General features: G+C 42.1%; 1 protein-coding gene across 2 annotated transcripts in view; it reads right to left on the bottom strand.

Moving 5' to 3' along the window:
- The window catches only part of COG7 (component of oligomeric golgi complex 7), a 92,456-nt gene that overhangs the window by 58,101 nt on the left and 8,841 nt on the right, over nt 1–25,514 (bottom strand). For both annotated transcript variants that reach the window (XM_014587741.2, XM_006148310.3), the window contains exons 4-7: nt 19,496–19,664; nt 10,240–10,322; nt 9,162–9,284; nt 3,592–3,790 (exon numbers count right to left, since the gene is read on the bottom strand). In XM_014587741.2, the coding sequence (XP_014443227.1) occupies nt 3,592–3,790; nt 9,162–9,284; nt 10,240–10,322; nt 19,496–19,664 (574 nt within the window). The remainder of the gene's footprint in view (nt 1–3,591; nt 3,791–9,161; nt 9,285–10,239; nt 10,323–19,495; nt 19,665–25,514) is intronic.

The following is a 25,514-nucleotide window of genomic DNA, read 5'->3' as shown; positions in this document are numbered from 1 at the left end:
GCTGACCACGGTTTGAGTCCTGGACCTAATGGCTTGCTTTCTCACTTTCCCTCTCTCTCTGGTCAAATTCAAATAAATGAATGAATAATAAAATAAAGTAATCTTTTAAAAAGTAGGAACTTTTGGGAACCAGCAGTTAGCGTAATGGCTATGTCACTGGACTCCCACGTAGTTGACTGCGGTTTGCGTCCCGGACCCAGTGGCTTAAAACTCACGCTGGATGCGTGTGCGTGCGTACCCAAGATCCTGAGAGGAGAATGGAGGAGAAGAGATTGCGGCATGACCCTCCCCCCTGGGGGGTGATTTCTCGCTTTCTGTCTCTATGTCTCTCTCTGTCTGGCGAGCGCACACGCCCTATAGCAAAAACCTCTCAAAAAAAGATAAAATAAAATAAAAAAGTAGGAACTTTTGGGACCAGTTAGTATAATAGCTATGTTGCTGGACTCCCATGTAGTCGACCGCGGTTTGAGTCCCGGACCTGGTGGATTAAAACTCATGCTGGGCGCGTGTGCGTGCGTGCCCAAGATCCCAAGAGGAGAATGGAGGAGAAGGGATTGCGGAGTGGCCATCTCCACTGGGGTATGATTTCTCACTTTCTGTCTCTCTGTCTCTCTCTGTCTGTCTGGTAAGCGCATGTGCCCTATAGCAATAAAAGATAAACTCTCAAAAAAAAAAAAAAGTAGGAACTTTTTTCTTTTATTTTGTTTTAGAGGTTCTTGCTTTAGGGCACATGCACCTGGGGGAAGTGGGGGATGATACACGCAACAGAGACAGTAAGAGGGAAAGTGAGAAATCACCTCCAGGGGGATGACCAAAATTCCTTCTCCATCATTGTCCTCTGGGCATCTTGGGCAGGCATGAGGCACACATGCCTGGGGAGATTTTTCAAGTCACTAGGTTCAGGACTCGAACTACGGTCAGGCATATGGGAGTCCAGCAACATAACCACTATGCTATCTGCTGGCCCCAAAAGTAGGACCTTTATAAAAAGCAAAATATGACATTTAAAAAAATCTTTAATTTTTAGTGACTGCAATTTTGAACTTATCCTAAAGAAAAGTCAGAGCTGGTTTCAAAACTTAACATGTAAGGTAGTTCATAATAGTCTTAATTATAATAGAGGTTTAAAGAGTTATTATAAACCATAATTATAACCCAGTTGTTAAAAACCATGCCTTGAGGCTAGCATGTGGTATGGCAGTTAAGGTGCTGGACTCCCACATGGCCGACCATGGTTCAAGTCCCAGACCCAGAGGCTTGAAAATCACACTGGGCACACATGCATGCATGCCCAAAATCCTGAAAGGAGAATGGAAGAGAAGGGACTGTGGCATGGCCATTCCCCCTGGGGGATGATTTCTCATTTTCTCTCTTCTCTCTTTCTGGCAAACACATGTGTTCTATGGCAAAATCTAAACAAACAAACAAAGAAACAAATTTCATGCTTTGGGCCAGCAGCTGTTATGGTGGTTAAGTCAATGGATTCTACATGGCCAACTCTGTGGGTTTGAGTCCTGAACCCAGTGTCTTGAAAAATAAGATGGACATATGTATGTGCACGCCTGAAATCCCCAGAGGAGAATAGAGGATTGTTGTATGGCCATCCCCAAGGACTATTTCTCACTTTCCCTCTTCCTCTGGCTCTGTCTGATGAATGCATGTGACCTATGACAAAAAAATCTAAAAACAGTCTACGACAACATGTAATGACATTATAAAAGGCTCATTATATTAATTTAGGCAAAAAAAGAGACTATAAGACTGTATACAATTAATATTTAAAATATTTTTATATAAAAATATGCATAACTTATACTATAACTTATAAAATATATATTTATGGGAACCAGCAGTTAGCGTAATGGCTATGTCACTGGACTCCCATGTAGATGAACGCGGTTCACGTCCCGGACCCAGTGGCTTTAAATTCACGCCGGGCGCATGTGCATGGTGCCCAAGATCCCGAGAGGAGAATGAAGGAGAAGGGATTGCGGCGTGACCATCCTATATATATATTATGTAATATATATACTATTATGTTAAATATTCATAGTAACACTTGTGAATAATGGGTAATTTAGACGTGACTTACTAAGAGGACACAGAATGTTGCTAGTGGCTCTCTCTGGGTGAAGTTACAGGTCATTTTCATTCACCTTCTTTTTTTTTCTTTTTGGACTTTTTAAAAAAATTATGATTCCTGGTTTACAGTATAGGGGATAGTATGTTTTCTTCATTTCATTTATTTTTATTTTTATTTTTGTATGTGTTTTCAAAGAATTAAAAACAAAAACTCATTTGAAAACCTCAACAGGAATCATTAAAAATCTACACTTCCATGGCTAACAAAGCCCTCCTGTCTCTGACTCTTCAGAGGGTGGTTCTCCGTCTTCAACACCCATCATCCGGGGGAGGGATGCAGGCCTACACATTTCAGCCACTGAACAGCAGAATCGTGGTCCCCTGGAAGCTACCCACATCCACCGTACTGCTCCCAGAACCAAGGCCTGACCAGCAAGGGTGCCAAGAACACCTATGAATCATCAGGAACCGAACAATAAACACACTCCCTGGAATGTACAAGGCAATTAGACACAAATGTAATTAAAGAGAATAACTATTAAATAAACTAAGTTAGTGACACACAGCAGCCAAACGGCAGAACAAAGCCTTCCTGAAGCGATTTCCTGATTTGACAGTAGCATGCGTCACCAAGTCTGTGCTATTTAAAAATTTACAATGCTTTTAATATAGATGGGAAACAGCTGGGAAAACGTAACACACTGCACATTGTTTACCCAAATGGGAATAAGGAGCGCTCTGCTCTCAGCCCATCTTCCCTATAGCTACTCTAGTCCTACTCACACGGCTCTCTGCTCTGAAGAACCTGTCGTTGCCCCTTCAAGGAGCTCCTCTAATTTACTTGTTTTCTCTCGTTTTTTTAAATTTGCTATAAGACCTGCATATTCACAAGAGAGAGAGAGACAGAGACAGAGAGAAAGTAAGAAAATACCCGCCAATAAGGATGGCCATGCCACAGTGCCTTCTCCTCTATTCTTCCCTTGGGATTTTGGGCACGCACACACACACGTTGAAGTGGTCTCCAAGTGACAGGGTCCAGGACTAGAACCACACTGTCAGCCATGTGGGATCTAGCCACCTTAGCCACCACACCACTGGTTGGCCCCCTACTTATTCTCTTAAACTTAATTTTTAGGTTGAATCAACTGAGATTTAAGAAGTCTTGAAATCAAGAGAACAGTACCATCCGGTGTAACCTGCTGACAACTCGTTGCCACTAATGTTCACTGCCTCACTATCAGGTCTTCCACATCCAAGCCCAGGCAGAAGTGACCATGACTCCCCAGAGCATGTAGAACACCCAGACAGGGCTGGGGCGCGATGAGTGCACTAAACAGCCATTTCCACATGGCCACATGTCCATGGAAAAGCCTTCCGATCTGCTGAGAAAGAAACACTGATCCCTTCCACTTCTGTACAGATATCTAAAAAGGCAAACGAACCCTGTCCCAAGACGCTTCAAAAAGAGCTAGGAAAGGAAGCGAGAGAAGTGGCGGAAACAGTGTTTACGTAAGTGGGGGAGCAGCGCCGTCTCCAACCCCTTGGCAAAGTGGGCGGTAGCCTCGTAGAACTCCAGCAGTTTGGTGAGCTCCAGCTCGGGCCCTGCCCTCTCCACACCAGCACTGAGGCAGATGGGCAGGGAGGGCACCAAGGCCCCCAGGGTCTGAATCAGCAGCACCGTCACCACCTCATGGGGGTTCTTGAAAACCTGCAATGGGAGAGAGATGTCTGTGTTAGTCCAAACAGAAGCATGCCTTTCAAAGAAGCTGTCTGCTGGATCACTCAAAGGAATCTCCCCTGATAGCTGAAAAGTATTCTAGTCAAGAGCTATAAGCCTAAAGCTTCCTCCCTGACAAATAAGAACACGCTCACAAAGTAGACTGGCAGGACTTGAAACTTGTCCAGAACAACTGGCAACTCATGTCCGTCTCTGGCGCTAAGTGCCTGGCTATTTTCAAACCTAGCAAATGCTTCCATATACTAGTTAGATAATCAGCAAAAATTGAATAGAGGACTCTGAGGATGACAGTAAAGAAATTAGGGACAGTGGGAGGTAGGGCATAAACAGAACGATAGGACCAGCTCTGTGGTATACTGGTAATGTGCTGCTTGAGAGAAGCCAGATCTGGAGCTGGCAAGTGGCGTGGCAGTTAAGGCACTGGACTTTCACATGGTCAACTGAGGTTCGAGTCCTGGACTTGTCAGTTTGCTTTCTCACTTTCCCTTTCTCTCTTTCTCTGTCTCTCTCTGGTCAAATTAAAAAGTAATAATAAAATAAATAATTATTTTTTAAAAAGAGAGAGAGAGAGAGAGAAGCCAGATCCCACATGATAATAACCACAATTCGAATCCTGGGCCCAGTCAGGTTGAAGCACATCACGTATGTGCACAAGTGCCCAAGATCCCACGGGTTGGAGGAGTGAAGGAAGGGGATTGTGCCACAACCAGATGGTGTGACCCTGCCCAACTAGGGGGCGCTTTTTCCCTCTCCCTCTTCTCTCTCTCTTTCATCGTTAATTTAACCTGGCCGCTACAGCACAGGTTCTGTCGAGATCAGCTGACTATGCCACTTTGGCTGTCATGAGCAGTCTCACATTGCTTCCACCAAGAAAATGCTGTGTGTCATGTGGGCTAGGGCATTAACAGCACCCACTCGATACCCCCCCTTACGTTCTGTAAATACTATGTCTGCCTCCATTCTCATCTCCCCCCACCCTGCTGAAGAGCTAGTGGTGTGATGTGACCATCAATCCAAACCCACCACTGAAATCGTGTGGCAACAAGTGGTTCAAAGGTGGTCACATCCATGACCCAAAACATTTGTTCTTAAATTATTACCAAGGTGGAAAATCAAACTTCAAATTCTCATAGAGGATTCCCAAAACTTCAATGAACACCTGCTTTGTTTGATAAGTCCTGTATTAGACTCTTGTTTAGGGCTACCCTGTAGGAGTGGAAGAGAAAGAAATAGAGGAAAGAAACCCAAACCCATAAATAACAAAAACCTAAACTGCTGCTACTCTCCACTTTGTATTTCCAGAGCAACTGTCTTCCAGCCATCTGCTGGATGTTGCTGTTAGAATGAGTCAAGCTCAAATAGAATTGAAACGTATCCCAAAGCAAAATTCATTATTTTCTCACTTATTTCCCCAGAACTGTTTGCCTCAACTTCGCTATTTCTCCCAGAAACATCTCCATTCAACCAGGATAAAGATCTCCTTTCTGGCTTCCTTTCCTTTCAGTAGCTTTATTAGTTACTAGGTTACTAGTTGTTCATTTGTCTTTTTTTTTTTTTTTAAAAAAGCATTATTTTATTTAACTGTATTTATTTATTTACTTATTATTCTTTTTTAAAATTTGACCAGCAGGGGAGAGAGAGAGAGAGAGAGAGCAAGACGGGGGAGGCAGGAAGGGGAGTGAGAAAGCAAGCTGCCAGGTTAAAATTTGACCAGCAGGGGAGAGAGAGAGAGAGAGAGAGCAAGACGGGGGAGGCAGGAAGGGGAGTGAGAAAGCAAGCTGCCAGGTCTGGGACTCGAACCACCATCAGCCATGTGGGAGTCCGGTGCCCTTTACCACCATGCCACCTGCCAGCCCAGCTCATTTGTCTTAAACCTGAATGTTATTATCACTATCCTAGACCAGGCAAATTCTTAACTTTCTCCAATCTCTTCTCATGAATTCACTCTATGTTCCACCACCAAATTAATTATGCTTAAATGTTAGTTTTACAATTCACTTATATTTTTCATTTTTAAATATTGTAAGATTCACCAGCTGTTAACATTTTGGTGCTGTGACTCCTTTTAATTTTTGCTATTCCCATGAGTGAGTAGTAGAATCTCATTGTGGTTTTAATTTGCATTTCCCTGAGGACTAAGGACACTGTACCTTTTGAAGTGTTCATTGGCCATTTGTATATCTTCCTTTGTGAAGTATCTACTTAAGTTTCTGATTATTTATTTTTTTTTTTTGTGAGATATTTTTTTGTTTGTTTGTTTTGTTTTGTTTGTTTGTTTGTTTGTGCGCTCACCAGAAAAACAGAGAGTGACAGAGAGACAGAAAGCAAGAAATCACGCCCCAGGGGGGATGGCCACGCTGCAATCCTTTCTCCTCCATTCTCCTCTCGGGGTTTTAGGCACGCATGCACATACACCTGGCGTTGAGTTTAAGCCACCAGGTCCTGGACTTGAACTGCGGTCGACTACATGGGAGTCCAGTGACATAGCCATTACGCTAACTGCTGGTCCCGCATTTTCTGATTATTTTTAAAAATTGGGTTATTTACTTTACCATTATTGAATTGTAGGCATTCTTAACATAGTCTAGATATAAGTCTTCATCAGGTATATTTTGTAGATATTTTCTTCCAGTCTTCGGCTCCAACAGAGGTTTTGATTTCAATGAAACTAAGATATCTGTTTTCCCTTAGGGCTATTGCTTTGTGTGTCCTAAGAAACCATCACCAATTTCCAAGTCTGTGAACTCTTGTTGTTCTTTGGCCAGAGAATTCCTTTTGTCTAATTGAGCTAAAGAAAGTGGGAACTTCTGAGTGTGTTTTCATTGAAATGTATATTTAAAAAATGTTACTGGAGGGGCCGGCAGATGGTGTGGTGGTTAAGTGTGTTGGACTCCCACATGGCTGACCGTGATTTTAGTCCCAGACCTGGCAGCTTTCCTCACTTTCCTTCTCTCTCTCTTTCACTTAACTCTGTCCCTTTCTGGTCAAATTAAAATAAGTATATAGATAAATAAAGTTAAATAATTCTTAAAAAAAACATCACTGGAAATCTAGACATGACTTTATTAAAGGTAACCAATTGGCACTCCTTAGGAGAGAGTCATTGACTCTTATGTCTCCCCCACTCCCAAGGCATTTAAGTAGGAGAGAAGAGCAAAGTGATGCCTAAAACTACAAGACCAAGCTAACCAACCATGGCTATAGAGTTACCCCTAAATAGCTTATGAAAACATAGCCGGTCCCCACCTTACACTACACACAAAAATTAATTCAAGATGGACTGCAGACTTAAATGTAAAAGTTAAACAAGCTTCTAGAAGAAAACATAGAATATCTTTGCAACTTGGGGATTGGTGTTGGCACGGAAAGTGAAAACTATAAAGAAAAAAATGAGAAATTAAGCTTCATCAAAATTGAAGTCCCTGTTCAAGCCACAGACTATATCTACATTGGGACCAGCAGGTGGTGTGGTGGTTAAGGTGCAGGACATTCCCACATGGCAGACCACGGTTCATGTCCTAGATCTATTTCTCACTTCCCCTTTCTCTCTTTCTCTTTGTGTTTCTCTCTGTCAAATCAAAGATAAATGAATGAATAAATAAAATTAAATAAATAATTCTTTAAAAAAAATATCTACAGAATACACATGACAAAGGACCTACACCTAGAATATATAAAGAACTCCTACAACTTAGTAACAAAAATGAAAATAACCCAATTTTTTATAGTAGGCAAAAAACATGAGTAGACACTTTATAAAGAAAGATATGAAAATGACCAATAAGCATGGGGAAAGGTTCTCAATGTCCCTAGTCACCAGGGAAATGTAAATTAAAGCCACAGTGAGGTACTACACACGCCCACTGGAATGGCTAAAATGAAAAAGAATGGCAACACCTAATGATGGCAGGAGGTGGCACAATCAATCAGAACTCTGACGCTCTGTTGTGGGAGTGGAAGAAGTACAGCCACTATGCAAAACGACCTGGCAGTTTCTTATACAGCTAAATATATACCTGCCCTATGACCTAGTAAATTCATTCCTGTTTTTACCCAAGAGATATGAACACATCTATCTACAAAAACCCTACAGAACAACATTCAGAGCGGCTTTATTCATAAGAGCCCAAAACTGTAAACGGACCAATAAGAGAATGTGTAAACGACTAAGGCATATTCATATCATGAACTAGCGTTCAGCAGTAGAAAGGAACGGCCTCGTGATAAACACACCAACATGAATAAATCTCAAGACCACACCGAATGACAGAAGTCCACGTACTATGAGATTCATCTATAAGAAATTCTAGAACAAAGGTATAAATTAGCATAAACTCGTACCTCACCAAATGTTAAGATGATACCTGCGCAGAATACTAAGGTGTCTAAGTTCTTCTTAGATGATGGAGGCCATGTGTGTGTATAGACACGAGCTGTTTTTAATCCTCACGATACAAAAAGCAGCAAAGAGGCAAAGACGCGCAAACAAGTGTAGGTGGACAGAGCTGCTGAAAACGAATGATTACCTAAAAACTGTGAAACGTCTACAAAAGGTTGTTTTTCTCCTTTAAAAGTCAAACACCAAAATAAAAAACAAAAAAAACGCCCTAAGTCCGAATTAGGTCAGTTCAAGGAGAAGACACACGAGAATGGAGAGAAGGGCTTTAACCAACTTGAATGATATGACCACGCACAAGGAGTTCTCTCCAACCACAGTCAAGCTCATTCCAAAGCGAATGACTGAGGCACATCTGCAGAGCGATTCACGACTAATTGTGACGATATATATATATATATATTTATATATTTATATCTCAAATCCTAAACAGGCTCAGTGAGTCATTACTCCACAGATCCCCCCCAGGAGGATCTATTGCGCCTCCTGGCGTCGCAACTAGAGAAGAGTGGTTCCCATCAATGGCTGGAAGTGCCTGCAGACTCTGGGAAAGTGAGTGATGGGAAGTCTCATTTGAAACAAAGTCCCTTGTCTCACCTCACCCCAACCAGAGGGTGCCTTTACAATTATACTCCACTTCCTCTAATTTGGTATACTGTGAGATGAAGGAAGCAAACTTCGGGCCAGGTACGATTTATCTGAAGTTAAGATAACAACCTTGTCACATTAGATCCTATTTAAGATATAGATAAGAGCGATAGGAAGAGTTTTAATGGAGACCTAAAGACTTCACTGACACGTGTTTCTAAGCTTATGGCTGAACCAGGTAGCAAACAGGGTCCTTACAGTCGTGCTCCACAGTGGAGAACCACCACTCTCCAGGCAGTCACCCATTCCCGTGTCATCATAGGCTTTGTTCTCCCCAGAACCCAAATGAGCTGTTACCTGCAGAGCCCATTGGGTTTGTGTGTGCCAAGCACCAAGCAAGGCATCGTAGAGTCCAGTGAGCTGCCGGTCCAGGGCTAGGTCACTCTGGCACAGCTCTTGCCACACCGCTAACAGCTGCACCTGCAGAGGCAGAACAATGGGGCCTTACTGGGTCCATCAAGATAAGCTGCCTGCTGACCTGCACTCCTACCAAGGCAAGGAATTGCCCCTGCCTCCTGTCCTGAGCAATCGGATGCTCTGTGAGGTCTATTCACTTCATAAAACAATGGAAACAAACCGTTTACACTCACCTGCTCTGGTCATCAACTAATGCTTGAATCTGTCACCCTCCGAGTGAGCCCTCTGCGCCAAAAGCATGCCAATATGGTTCTGCTCTGAATAGACCACTGAGGTGGGCGTGACTGTGTGTGTAAGCTTCATGTTCTAACAACACTGCTTTTAAAACACAGGCGAGCCAGGCACAGAGGCGCGTGCCTGCAGCCCCAGCTATGTGGGAGGCTGAGGCAGGAGGATCACAAGCATGAGGCTGGCACAGGCAACATAATGTGACCCTGTCCGAAAGAGCTGGGCATGCTGCTACGTGTACAACTACAGTCCAGGAAGGCTGAGGTGGGAGGATCGTGACAGAGAAAGACCTTGTCTTTAAAAACAAACAAACGAAAAAGTTCATATAAGCATTTGACTTGAGGGAACTAAGATTAGCCCAGGAAACTCTAGGGGTTTTTGGTAACCTAATTTGAACAACCCTAGAAAACATAAAATTCTTACGGCTTGTTGAGGGCATAATAAAGCTTAAGGCAGGCATTGTCCTTAAAAGACAAAAATAAGAATAAATGAAAGTAATTATCAATCAGAAAATGAGTCCAGCTGTAAATACAAAAGGGGATGGACACCAATGACTCTCACAGGAGGTTAAATAAACCCACACCCTGTACTATGAGCACCCCCTACTGGCTAACTAAAAGAAAAGAGACAGAGGGCGAGGAGGCAAATACTTTTATCTGAGCATGAAACTGGAAACCCGTAGTCCAGCGTTAGGAGCCTTCCACGAAGGTAAGCACTCACAGCTTCTTACCTTGTGACACTTGTAGTAGTATGCAAGGAGCTGGGGCATCCGGTCCACTTCTGTGAACACCTTCACGAACACTTTGGACTGATCTGAAGAATGACGCAAAACATTTATTTTCTGTTACAGCCAAGAGAAAGAATTCACCAGGATACATGTGCGTACATATAAGCCAGTATTCAGAAATTCCCAGCTGTAATTAAGAGTCATGCATAGAGGCCATAAATATGAAAACTAAGTAAAGAGGAGAACATGTGAGTTGATAATAAGATACTGCACCTCTGGCTTGTGAACACAATGCCTCAATAAGCATCATTTAAAAAGCTAGGGTTACATGTCAGTGAAGTAGCCATCACATATGAATGGTAACTGAATTAGGATCGGAGCTGGCACTGGGGGTGGCAAGCCTGGAATATAAAATATTAGGAGGCTCTTGGGGGCTGGAGAGTGGTACAGCAGTAACACAAAACTCTGCAAGGCTGACCCAAGTAGGAAGTTCTTCTTTTAGAGAGATTTATGCTATTGGGCATGTGATATAGAATGCTAGAGAGACAGAGACAGGAAATGAGAAATCACCCTCCAGGGAAGATGGCCATACCACAATCCCTTCTTCTCCATTATCCTCTTGGGATTTTGAGCACACTCACATACATGCCCAGCTTGAATTTTAAGCTGCCAGGTCCAGAACTCGAACCGTGGTCAACTATATGGGAGTCCATTATGTCATCTGCTGGTTCCACACAGGAAGTTCTTGGCTCTCATCTGGAGACCTCCCTAGGTATGTGGGGCACATGCCCATGACCTGGGACTGGCTAACAGAGGGTCATGGCATTAACATTCTTTTGTGGCTACTCTCTCTCTCTGCCTCTCTTGTTCATGGAAGAAATAAATAAATAAACTTTAAAAAATCTTCCTAATCATTTCACCCATGGTACCAGTCCACATCACTTCACCCTGTTTCCTCCTAGGCAGAGACTGCAGGCATCACAGCCTGAGAGCCCTGCCTTCATAATTTTCCTTTCTCTGCTGCTCATTTTCCTTCAAGGAAGAGAAGATTCTGGGTAAATGTATGAGTACATATAAACAAAGGTAGGTTTTTGATATGCAGAGTACGTAGTAATATCAAATGAAATTCATTGTGGACAAGCTAGCTGTCCCACTTTACATTAACGGGACTTCCTCTAGCGCTTTTCCATGTAGATAAGCTCACTTTAACCTCAGTGGAACCCAGTGGAGTCAGGTGAGAAACTGCCCGCAGAGTAAGTGACTGGTCGGGATCACGCAGCACAGGAGCCGCTCCATCTCCTGCTCAGCTTCCCGAGCATCCTCTAACGCCTCTGACTTGTCCAAAAGGACGAGTGACAGGAACAGGACTTTTAACTTCAGATCTAGCAAAGAATTCAGATGGGTTGGTCCAGACCAGAGCAGAACACGGGCTCCAGAAGAAAAGCTTTTGAGGAAGAAGAACCCAGAAAAATACCTCTGTGGTATAGCAACTGGAAAAGATGAAGGGGTATGGACAGTGGGAAGAATAAGAGGGGATAAAAAGCAATCAGAAATGTCAGAAAAAACATAAAACTGAATAAGAAAGAAATTAAAATAATAGTACATGACTTAACTCTACAAAAGTAAACTACCAAGCTCTGATAATATTAACACTACTGGGACCAGCAGATAACGTAATGGCTATGTCGCTGGACTCCCATGTAGTCGACCGCGGTTTGTATCTGGGACCTGGTGGCTTAAATTCACGCCGGGTGCATGTGCGTGCATGCCCAAGATCCCGAGAGGAAAATGGAAGAGAAAGGATTGATTCCTCGCTTTCTGTCTCTCTGTCTGTCTCTGTCTTTCTGGTGAACACACGCACCCTACAGCAAAAACCTCTCCCCCAAAAAAGATGCTAATACTACTGATTCCATTGAAAGTAATGGTATAGAAGTGGAACGGGGAAGGGAAGCAGGAGTGGTATGGAAACTAAATCCTGGGGACCAGATGGCAGCACAATGGTAACACAACGGGACTCACACAGGGAAGGTCTGGGTCGGCATCCGAGGCCCTCCCTGGGGCCGGGGGTGGCAAGCCTTGGATATAAAATGTGAGGAGCATACAGAGCAGGGGTGTGCTGGCGATCCAGGCTGGCTGACTGTGGGGGCAGAGCGTGGAGACCCTGCGGGAGTGCCTCTCCCTCTCTCTCCCTTATTCATTCACAGAATAAATACATAAACTTAAAAAATTCTTAGCTATAATAGGAAGTCAACATACAATACCTAAAATTGATATATAATGAAATAAAATAACACACTTACTATATAGAAATATATAGTATAATATAAGGGAAAAAAACAGTTCTAAGAACAAAAAATAGTGGCCTTCTGGAATGGCATGGGGAAATAAAGATGTAGAACAAGAGAATGTTATTTTCCCTCCCCATAAGTATTTCGGTACTATTTAACTTTCTTAACACTGTAGATGCTGGGGGTTAAAATCTGAGTTCAAGAAAAAGAAAGAGAAAACCAATAGTTTCTAAAAGAAATAGTTCCTTAAGGAATGGGTGAGCCATTGTCAAAGCTCCAGAGTCTTTCTCCACGAGAAAGGCAGTAATGTTCACTGAACGGCTCCTGTGGACCGCTGCTGTCTTGTTTATTCCTCCCAATAATTACCCAGTGGACCTCCGATTCCATTTTCCTGAGGATTGAACTGAGGTCTCCCTGCTAATATGCAGCAGCCCAAAGATTTAAAACTAGGTCTGTCCATCTCCAAGTCAACAATCCTCCCTCTGCCACATTCCTCAGCAGCCTAACAAATTAACTGCTGTGAATTTACCCCTGAATAGAAACACCTTAACTGTTCCAGACAAACTAGGTTGCGTCCCCAGCCTTCCTTTCCGGCCTAAGCCCTGACCATGTCTCACTGCTCATTCCACAGACAGGATGATTAGTCCCCAAAACAGTCCCCATGTTCCTCTCCTCCTGGACTACTCAGACACAAGGTGCTTACCCCAGCCCAAGTGCATCTCTTCTCTTATCTACATCTTAGATCCACGCAAAAATAAATGCTCATGTTGTATCGCTCACTGGGGACTAGGAAGGGTGCGAAACTGTATATACTAAATGTTTGTACTTTCCTTAAAAGACATATGTACACAAGAGGGAAAGCGAAAGAAAATCCTAAGTCATTTCTGGATGGTGTGTTTATTGGCAAATTATTTTCTACTTTTCAAATTTTTGACAACCTGTAACAGTTTAAAAATCAGAAACCATTTAGAAAAAAATCTTAATCCACCTATTTTTCAAGGCTCTAAACATATACTAGCTTCATCCCACCTGGGAAAGCCTAAGGCAATTCTTACATTCTATTTTGTAATAAAATTATTTGTGTACTTGTTCTCTCCTAGCCTCGCCCTTAACCAAGCTGCTGAAGGACCATAATCTTATCTTATTCTTTGTATTCCCCACTGTTCCTCACAAAATTCATATTTTCAAATAATATTTAAGAGTTAGTTATTCCTTTGAAAATTGCTATTTTGATTATAGCAGATAGGAACTGTAAAAAAGCAGACACACTGCACTCCTCCGTGTTCATGTATTTGGTAGTTTGAAGAACACATAAATAATTTGGTAAATATCAACATTCCACACATAACTGCAATCTGGGAGTCACGTAATGGGTACAATATCAAGTAGTTTCTTATGTATTTCCCCTAGGGCAGAGAAAATGACTAAATACCACTTGCTTCCAGGCTTATTGCTGAAGGCAGGGAGGGGGTTTGAGTGCAGTCCCCAATACTGCAGCACCACCTTTGGCTCCTGTCTGTCCCCCTACGGGCCAAAATACACAGATGCTACAGCATTAGGAGAAAATGGAAAAGAAAGCAAAAACAAAAAAAATTAGCTAAAAGGTCTCCACCATTTTTCTATCTTTGTTCTCCTTTACTTCTGGGAAGCTATAAACTACTGATAAGGAAAAGTTGTAACAGTAACTTCTCTGGAGGTTACTGGAGCTAAACTGAGACCTGCCAAAGGATCTCAACTTAATGAACAGGAATGCGTGAGTTAGAAAATGAATATTTGCCTTTAAGATAAATAGCTGCATTTAAAATGCTTATCATTCTCCTATGATCACTTAAATAAATGAATTTTATAAGTTAATTAGAGAGGGCCAGCAGGTGGCATGGTGGTTAAGGCACTGGACTCCCACATGGCTGACTATGATTTGAGACCCAGACCTGGTGGTTTGCTTTCTCACTCCCCCCACTTCCCTCTCTCTCTCTTTCTCTCTGTCTCTCTCTGGCGAGCACACATGCCCTATTATAAATTAAAATTGTACATATATACACACACACACACACACACACAAACACACACATATATACATATATATTTTTTAAAGTTAATTAGAAGAACCAATAACAGAACCAATCATTTAGAAAACTCTGGGCTAGCAGGTGGCATGTTAGTAAAGGCGCTGGACTCCCACATGGGTGACCACAGTTCGAGTCCTGGACCTGGTGGCTTGCTTCCTCACTTTCCCACTCTCTCTGGTAAGCATGTGTGCCCTGTAGCAAACTTTAATAATAATACTAAATAAAATAAATAATTAAAATAAAGATCTACCTGCTTAATAGGAGACAAACTTTAGAAAAATCAGAGACCACATTGGGAGGTAGGCAAAGGCCAGGAAAGACCAGAAAAATATGACATATTCAGAGGGGTAAAAAGGAGAGTTAATGGATACACAGTAGATGTTCTCAAAGACAGAGGAGAGAACAAATGGAATAGAAAAAAGATTTTTTTTCTTCTAAGAGAGATTTTTGCTATAGGGTGCACATGCTCACGAGAGAGACAGAGAAAGGGACAGAAAGACAGAAAGTGAGCAATCACCCTCCAGGGAGGATGAACATGCCACAATCCCTTCTCCTCCATTCTCCTCTTGGGATTTTGGGCATGCACGCACATGCGCCAAGTGTGAGTTTCAAGCTGCCAAGTCTAACACAACTGTGGTCAGCCATGTGAGAGTCCAGCGATGTAACCACTACGCCATCTGCTGGTTCCCTCCAAAAAAAATTTTAAGGAAGGCAGTTTTCTAGAAATGAAGAAAGACAAGAATCAGGGTCTTTCGCTGTCAAGTTCAAAAGGGTTACGTTATGTTCTAGGAAAAATTTTAAATTTTCATAACTGAAAATAACCTAATGAAGGTACTAAGCTCCCAGGTCGAAGAATCTGCTAAGCCAGAAGACAACTGAGCCAGTGGGCCAAATAGTCATCTGTTTCTATAAATAGAGTGTTACTAAAACACAGCAAAGCCCATCCATTTATGGGTGGACTTCTCATCACATCTGCAGAGTTAAGTATCTGTGATAGAGATTGGTCCCTGCAAAGCCTAAACTAGTTACCACCTGGCCCTCTACAGAAATTGTCTGCCAAGCTGTTGCAACTCTCCAGGGAAAAGAAACAAGCTACCTACAAAGGAACGAATAATCAGACCAATCTCATATTCACCAACAGAACAAACAAGTGGCAGAGAACAGTGAGGCAAGGCTTAGAGAATTCTGGAGGGAAAAGAATGTGACCCAGTAATTCCAAAAGCAAGTTGTGGTTGTCCACATGTAAAGCAAGAGAAATACTTCTTTACTACAGAAATACCAAAGAGGTAAATACAAAGAGAAGAGTCAAAATAAAGAATTCATTAACAAATGGGGAAAATATGGGATGAAATAATCTGGGAGTACTCAATCTACTTAGCATGATATTAAGCATATATAAACCTGATAACTGCTGCTTATAAAACAGAATACTTAAATTAATAACTTGACAGAATATCATGATAAAAATGCTGTGCTATTCAAAGGAAATAAGGATAATCTATTCTATTTCTTTTAAGTTGTCAGAGGGACTTAAATTTTTTGAGAGAACACCTACATTATATAAAAATTAATAACTTGACAGAATATCGTGATAAAAATGCTGTGCTATTCAAAGGAAATAAGGATAATCTATTCTATTTCTTTTAAGTTGTCAGAGGGTGAGTATACTTGCTAGAGAGACAGAGAAAAAGAGAGGAAGCACAACAAGTGGGATATGGTCATGACACATCCCTTCTCCTCCATTTCTCCATCCTATTAGGATTTTCTACTTGCACAAACACACACCTGGTATGTTTTTCAAGCCACTGTGGCAGGATTCAAATCACGGTCAGCCATGTTGGAACCAGCTCTCTTAATCACTAGTCTGAGGGGCTAGCCCTACAAGCAATTTTAATAATGCCAAAAAAGCATTTAGTAAAATTTGACAATGATATCTATTTTTTTAAATGACCTTACACAACAGTATCAAGTGCTGACTGTGACTGTGTCTGGTTCTGCGGGTCCTGAATAGCACAGGGACTCCAGTGCTGGAGAGCTGCTCTAGGGCTGAGTTCCAAGGGGGCCCAGTTTCAGAGCAACTCCACCAAACCTCTGTAGGCCTTGACTGGTGAGAGAACTGAAGCAGGGAAATCACCTTTTCAGGGAGAACAGTGTTAGTGTTTGGTGTGAGAAGGTAAAGTTGTTCTCATTCACACTGAAAACTCAGCTCTCCAGAGGCGCATTCTCCAAGGGTTCTGTACACATTGTGTGACTATATGTTCCGGTTGGCCCAGACAGTCCTGGTTTACAACTGCTGTCCTGACTTAATTACTAAAAGCACTCCTTTTAGTCATTAAAAAAAAGAAGGAAATCCAGCCATTTCCAGCAACACAGATGAGCCAAGAGGACATCATACTGAATGAAATAAGCCAGACAGAGAGTGAAAGATATTACATGATCTCACTCACGTGTGGAATCTAAAAAAGTAGCATTTCCAGAAACAGAGAGAAGAATGGTGGTTGCTAGGGCTGGGGGTAGGGAAAATGGAGAAGAAGGCTACAACTTTCTGTTATAAGATGAATAAGTTCTTGGGATCTAACATATACTTGAAATTTGCTAAGGAAGCAGATCTTAAGTTTTTTACCACAGTAATGAAAAAAATGGTAACTTTGCAAAGTGGTGAATAGGAAACTAACTAGATAGTGATCATTGTTTGACAATGTATTCGTGTATTAAATCATCATTAATATATATATATATATATATATATAATTTTATCTGTCAAATACACCTCAATAGAGCAGGAGGGAGAAAACACTGCCTCAACAAAAGTGTCTTATTTAGTAATCAATTATCCAGTCAAATTCCGTTCAAATAGGCCTGGTGATAAAGGAGCTGGACCACACATGACCAACTGCATGATTTGAGTCTGGACCCAGCGGCTTGAAAACATGCCAGGTGCATATACAGGCATGTCCAAAATCCCAAAAGGAGGAAGAGATAGAGCAGGAGGGATTGCAGCATGATCCTCCACAGAGGTTGCTTTCTCACTTTCCCTCTCTCTCTGTGTTTCTCTGCCTCTCTCTCTGGAGAGCACATGTGCCTTCTAGCAAATTTTTTTTAAAAAGTGGGGAAAAAAAATTCAGGGGGCCAGCAGATGGCACAGCAGTTACGTCGCTGGACTCCCACACGGCCGACCGAGGACATGGCCAACTGTGGTTCAAGTCTCAGACCCAGTGGCTTCAAAATCATGCTGGGCATATGTGTGTGTGTGTGTGTGTGTGTGTGTGCCCAAGGTCTCGGGAGGAAAATAGAGAAGAAGGGATTGTGGCATGGCCATCCCACCAGGGGGTGATTTCTCACTTTCCCTCTCATTGTCTCTGTCTCTCTCCAACAACTGCACACACCCTAAGGCAAAAATCTCTTTTAAAATATTCAGTATGCTGAAATTGAATAATATTTATATGTATGGTAAGAATTTATATATGCATTTGTCTGCATATTCATCATTATCTAGCTATAGCTTTCAAAAAAATGATTAAGGCCTGGTCTCAGCACACCCATCTTTCCTAAAACAAATTGAAATATCAGACACAACTCTTAAATATAAGAACTTCTTATGATATAATTTTATCATTGGGAACATACCATCATATAAACAAAACCAGTACTACATCTCAGGAGCCAAGAGAGGAAAGCGTTTTCAGAACAGGAGAGAAGAAAACAGTGTTATCAACTGTGCTTGACTGAGAGAGAGATGGTAAACTGCTGCCCGGCCTTCAAGCCTGGTGATAACACAGTTGTCAGAGACCTTCGGTACAGGGGCTCAGGAGAACATTACTCTGGGTTTAACGTTAGGAGGGCTGGCAAAATACGCGACCAGGAGCAGGAGAAGAAGTGCTGGCTACAGACTGTGTTCTGTCCGACATGAATAGCTGGGGAATAGCTTTACTGCTCCTTCTTCCTGTTTAACCAGTGGTTTTGTGTATGGACGGGAATGAGAGCACTATAAAAACCTTTTTGTTGAAAATCACTGCAAAATAATATGCTACCTAATGTTCTCGATAAGGGTCAAAACCTATCAAATGGTATACTTATGATTTGTATAGTTCTCAAAATATAAATTTTATCTCAAAGAATAAATCATAAACCAATATTAAACTCTACTATAAGAATGCCAAAGTAGGGGCCAGAAGGTGGCATGGCTGACCATGGTTCGAGTCCTGGACCTGGCGGTTTGCTTTCTCACTTTCCTTCTCTCTCCCTCTCTCTCTGTCTCTCTCTAGGCAAACTAAAAAGTAATAATAATAAATTAAATTAAATAAATTTTCAAAGAATTATTTTATTTAACTTTATTTATTCATTTACTTTATTTTTTTTTAATTTGACCAGAAAGGAACAGAGCAAGAGAGTGAGAGAGAGAGGGGGAAAGTGAGAAAGCAAACCACCAGGTCAGGGACTCAAACCGCAGTCAGCCATGTGGGAGTTCAGCGCCCTTAACTACCACACCACCTGCTGGCCCCCCTAAATAATTATTTTTTAAAAAGAAAGCCAAAGTGTTTAATAATGAAGTATACTTAATTCTGTACCTTAGTTTGAAATGCATCAAAAAAAAAAAACATATGAACTGATGGATGGATAGAGGAATGGATAGGTAGGAAGATCTGTGATAAAGTAAATGTGGCAAAATGTGAATGATAGAATCTGGATGATGCATTCGCTATACTCATTTTAACTTCTCTATATTTTGAAAATTTGAAAATTAACATATAAAATGATAAAAAAAACATGTAAGCACCATAAAGTTAAATATTTACTTGCAATCTACGTAATTTAACCAGCATTAAGACAGTCTAAAGACTGAAGACATAGGAGGCCTTATCTTTATAAGGAGTCCCAGGAAGAGCATGGGCCGGCACTCACCTACAGACTGGGAGGTGAACGCTGCCACGATCTGAGGACTGGCCAGGGCCTCCAGCCTGTTCTTTAGCGCCTCCAAGTGCACGCATTTTTCGGAGTAGTCTGGAGTATCAACCAGCATCATTAGGCTGTTTTGCATGCCTGTTAGCTTGGCAGAAATCACTGCTATGTCCTATAAAAAGACCAGAAGAGGATATTTAGTGCATAAGACCCCTGCAACCTCCTTAGAGACTGGATGAAATGTATGAAATGTCAACTCATAAAGGAAGAAAATAACCCATAAACATATTATATTCAACATTTTTAGCATTCAAATAAATGCACATTAAAACGAAAAAGTTCCATTTGCAGCCTAATGAATTAGAAGAGCTTTCAAAAAATTATGGGACCAGCAGATGGCATAATGGTTACGTTGCTGGACTTCATGCAGTCTACCACAGTTTGAGTCCTGGACTGGGCGCTTAAACTTGTGCTGGGCACGTGTGTGTGTGTGCCCAAGATGCTGAGAGGAGAATGGAGAAGGGACTCCAGTTTTGCCAACACCCCCGGGGGTTGATTTCTCACTTTCTGTCTCTTTATCTCTCTCTGTCTTTCCAGTAAGCACATGCGCCCTATAGCAAAAACCTCTCCCCAAAAAAAAAAAAATTACAATAGTTATTGTTGGTGAAAGTACAAAGAAAATAGACATCTGTCAGGTATTATAATTTTACACCATCTTTCTGAAAGACAATTTAACAAAACGTGCTATGTAATCTTAAGAATACTGACATCCCAGGTCAGTTCAACGGCATAGCAGTAATACACTACTTAAGAGAAGCTGAATTCCATATGGCTACTACAGCTCAAATCTCTGGCCCAGTCACCCTGAGACATGCCATGTAGGCACACAAGTGCCAAAGGTCTGACCAGCTGAAGGACCGAAGGAAGAGAATCATGACATGACCAGACCCTGGTGAAAAGTAGTTCTCATTCTCTTTCTGCTGCATATGCACAAGTTCTATCACGAATTAAGAACAAAAATTTTAACTGATGTTTTCACATCTAGCCCAGCCATGATGGCACAGGCAGTAGGATACCACTGTGTGATACTAGAGCCACATGAGAGGCCCAGGTTCAGATTCCAGGTCAACCTGAGCATGCCAGCGTATGCCTGGCTGATTAGGAAGTTCGCGAGAGGATCATGGGGAGAATTGCCAAGGGTTCCCCTCTCTCAACATAAATAAATAAACTTTAAAAATTATATTCATGGGGCCAGCAGGTGGTGTGGTAGTTAAGGTGCTGGATTCCCATATGGATGACCACGGTTTGAGCTCTGGACCCGGCAACCTGAAAATCTTATTAGGTACATATATGCCCAAAATCCCAAGACCAGAATGGAGAAGTGATTATGGTGTGGCCATGCTCCCTGGGGGTGATTTCTCATTTTCCTTTTCTCTGTTTCTCTTCAATGAGCACACCCACCCCACCACCCCATCGCTAAAAAAAAAAAAATTATATAGCCTTTAACTTGGTATTTTTTCATCTAGAATTTATCCTAAGGAAATAATCAGACAGACATGAAGATATTAAAATATTATATTTAACTAATGTGATTTTGTTATAATGAAAACTTAGCAACTTAAATCTTCCATGTTAACAAATAAAATATAAATTACGGGTCACTCATAATGCTTTGTGGAATATTGTATAGTGATGAAAAAATTGTGGTTTTGGAAAGTACAAATAACAACAAAATGCTTATAACTTACTATTAAGTGAAACAAGCACCATAAGAAAAGTATATAGACAGGGGCCAGCAGTTGGCGTAATGGCTATGTCGCTGGACTCCCATGTAGTTGACAGTGGTTCGAGTACCAGACCCAGTGGCTTAAACTCACATGGGGTGTGTGTACGTGCGTGCGTGCCCAAGACCCCTAGAGGAGAATGGAGGAGAAGGGATTGCGGCGTGGCCATCTCCCCCGGAGGGTGATTTCTCGCTTTCTGTCTCTCTGTCTGTCTCTGTCTTTCTGGTGAGTGCATATGCCCTATAGCTAAAACCTCTTCCCAGCAAAAAATAAATAAATAAATAAAATAAAAGAATTAAGAAAGAATTAACTGATCATATGTCATTTCTCTATTTAATGAGTATAATCTCATTTCTCTATAACATGCCAGACGCTGTATTAGACATTTGAGACCTAAAGATGAATAAGATGATATTTACAAAGATGAGTTCACAATGTATTGGGATAGAAAAATTTTGATACAATTTCAGTAAATGGCTCAAGTATTACGGGAGCACAGGTGAGGGAACAATTAATTTTGCCTGTGAGCAGCCAGCAGGGAGAGCCATGAAAGGAAGGAATCAGTGAGGGCCCGCAGATGGCATAGTGGTTACAATGACAGACTTCCACATGGCCAAACAGGCATGCGTGCATCTGTGCCCACAATCCCAGACGGAGAATAGAAGAGAAGGGATTGCAGCCATCCCCCTGGGGGGGGATTTCTCATTTTCCCTCTCACTGTCTCTATCTCTGTCTCTCTCTGGTGAGTACACATGCCCGATGGCAAAAACCTCTTTAAAAAAAAAGAAAGGCCGATACTCTAGCTGGACATGAGGGACAAGTGAGGATGTACTCTACTACAAAGAAAAACAGAAGTGGCTTCCCATCTAGAGTCAACTGCACAGTGGCTTAATCATGCATGTTATCATCAATAATATTCCATTTCTACTTTCATACATATGCATATGTATATACATGTTTTTTACCCCATGTTTGACCCTCTGCCCTTTCCCACTCTCTTATTACAATATCTCTGCTACATACAGTTGTCTTCCATTCTTTTTCCCCCAACATTTTGTTGATCACACAATTTCATAAGTAATCTAACTACTTTCGATAGCAAGTTCAGCAGGTAATTTCAAGAAGAGCAGTTTTGAACTGGTAATGATATTTCCTTGAAACTTAAAGCCTAGAAACAGGCTAGTATTCTGTTCAAATAGTAGGTATGTTCATGTATAGGTATACATCAGCTGTGCTAGCTATTGGATATAGTTAGACTAATTAAGTTCATTAGCAAATCAATTATAACATGTATGTTGATGTGCTTGATTGAGCCAATACACAGTGTATTTTGGATGGGGAAAAAAAAAAGTGGCATAGCACAGGTGGAGAACTAAGGCGCGAAAGGGAACAGTGTGGTAACAGTCGGAATAGTCCCAAGGTGGAAATGATAGGGAGGGAGTGGCCAGAGAAAAAGCTGAAAAGCAAGCCCCAACCCTGTTGTGAAAGACATTAATGGGCTTGGAATTTCTCCAGTGGCAAGTGGAGAACTGTTGGTTCAGCCTCAGTAGTGTGCACTGGACGGTGCTGCTCAGCAGGTCGAGGCCAGAGGGGAGGCCAAGGTTCAGTTCTCTAAAGAGCTTGGTATAGAGACCAGCAGATGGCATAATGATAACATCGCTGGACTCCCTTGTATTGACTGCAGTTTGAGTCCTGGACCTCGCAGCTTAAAACTCACAACGGGTGCCTGCGTGTGTGTGCCCAAAATCCTGAGAGGAGAATGAAGTAGACGGGATTGCAGCGTGACCATTCTCCCCTGGGGACTGATTACTTGCTTTCGGTCTCTCTGTCTTTCCAGCACCCTATAGCATGCACCCTACAGCAAAAAACTCTAAAAAAGAAAAGAAAAGGAAAGGAAAGGAAGAGCTGGGTGCAGTGGCACATGCCTTTAGTCCCAGCTACTCAAGAGGTTGAGGAAGGAGAATCATGACGTGGCAAGACCCTGTCTCCAAAACACCTCCCACCCTCCCACACACAAAGATGCACAAAGAAAATGGGGAACTGTTGAAAGTTAAAATAGAGGGAAGAGGGACCAGCAGGTGGCATAGTGTTTAAGGCGCTGGACTCCCATATGGGCGACAGTAGTTTGCATCCCCAACCTGGTGGCTTGAAATTTATGCTGGCACATGTGCAATATGTGCCCAAAACTCCAGGAGAACACAGAAGAGATTTCAACATGGCCATCTCCCCAGGGGGTGATGTCTCACTTCCCCTCTCATTGTCTCTTTCTTGTGAGCGCATGTACCCTATAACAAAAACCTTAAAAAAAAATAGAGAGAAAGAGAGGGAAACAGGGAAAAGGCATGTGCCAATCTATGTGTTGAAAGATTACTGTGGTCGCATATATATAATAAATCAGTGGTGTGTGTACATGCATTCCCAAGATCCCAGCAGAAGAATGGAGAAGGAGTTGTGTGATGGCCATCTCCCCAGGGAGTGAGTTCTCACTTTCCCTGTCACTGTCTCTTTGTCTCTCTGTCTTGCACATGCACCCTATGGCAAAAACATCCCCCCCAGAAAAGAATTTTTTTTAAAGAGATAAGTAATTCACTTTGGTTTACAGTTAAAAATGAGTTTTGGGGGGCCAAAGCTGATGTAGTGTTTAAGGTACTGGATTCCCATGTGTCTGACCACAGATCAAATCCCTGACCTGGCAGTTTGAAAATCACTCTAGACACGTGTAAGTGCATGCTCCAAATCCCAAGAGTAGCCTGGAGAAGGAATTGTGGCATGGCTCTCCCCCTTGGTGGGTAATTTCTCACTTTCCTCCTCTCTCTCTTTTACTCTGGTGTATGCACATAGCTTCTGACAAAAACCTAAAAGAAAAAGAAATGAGTGTTTTGCCCAGCTGCAGTGGCACAAATGGGAGGGCACTGTCGTAGGGTGGCCAAGGCCACAGGGGAGCCCAAGTTCAGCTCCCAGCCCTAACCACACAGGCCGGGCACAGTGGCATGCACCTATGGTCACAGTTAGCAGGAAGGCTGTGGCAGGAGGAGTGTGACAAGACCCTGTCAAGACATCTCTGTCTCTTCCTCCCATGTTCTTTCTCGCTCATTAAATTTTTTTAAATCGGGACTGGGGTAACGGCTATGTCACTGGACTCCCATGTAGTCAACCACGGTTCAAGTCCCGTACCCAGTGGCTTAAACTCATACCGGGTGTATGTGCGTGCATGCCCAAGATCCCAAGAGGGGAATGGAGGAGAAGGGACTGTGGCATGGCCATCTCGCTGGGGAAATGGAAAATTGAAAATAATAATAATAATAAATAAAATTAAAAATTCTAAAAAAAAAATTAAAAAAAAATCTTTTTAGTAAAAGATCATCTCACTTCATCCTTATATAGCTAGGTATCAGAAGTGTTGGCATTTCTCTTATCCAAAATGCTTGGGACTAAGAAGTGTTTCACATTTCCGACACTTTTGGATTTTGGAATATTTGCATGGACATATACAGAAACCTTGGGGATGGGAGCCAAGTCTCAACATTCATTTAAATTTCATATATGCCTTATACCCATAGCATTAACAATAGGTAATTTTACATGATATTTCTCCACTGCAAGGTTTTGACTATGACCCTGCAGTGGTACAAATGGGAGGGCACTGCTGTAGGGTGAGGAATTTTCCATTTGTGGTGTGTCACACTGGTGTGAAAAAAGTTTTGAATTTTGGAGTGTTTCATATTTGGACTAGGAATGGTCAATCTGTACTCTCCACACTTGGCAGCTGCAGAGGGTTAAAGAACTTGCCAAGGTCCCACGTGTGGTGTCCCTACCCACGCCCATGCTTTCCTACCCCTTCCCATTTCCTCTGCCTATGCTGTTTTTTTTTTAGATTTTTTTTGCTATAGGGCACGTGTGCTAGCTAAAGAGACAGGGAGAGAGACAGAGAGAAAGTGAGAAATCACTCCCCAGTGGAGATGGCCATGCCACAATCCCTTCTCCTCTATCTTCCTCTTGGGATTCTGGGCACGCATGCACACATGCCTGGTGTGAGTTTTAAGCCAGCGGGTCTGGGACTTGAACCACCGTCGACGATGTGGGAGGCCAGGAGATGTAACCATTATGCCATCTGCTAGTCCACTGTGTACTTTTAAAAACATAAGTAAAAGTCTGTTTACTTATTTTTTTAATGAGAGGAAGAGCAATAAGGCCCTCAACACTCTTCAAGCCACGATCCAACCCTAGCCTAAGACAAC

The sequence above is a fragment of the Tupaia chinensis genome, unplaced genomic scaffold (assembly GCF_000334495.1).
Source record: "Tupaia chinensis unplaced genomic scaffold, TupChi_1.0 Scaffold000231_2, whole genome shotgun sequence".
Taxonomy (NCBI): Eukaryota; Metazoa; Chordata; class Mammalia; order Scandentia; family Tupaiidae; genus Tupaia; species Tupaia belangeri.
This window is presented reverse-complemented; position numbering and strand designations above follow the sequence as displayed.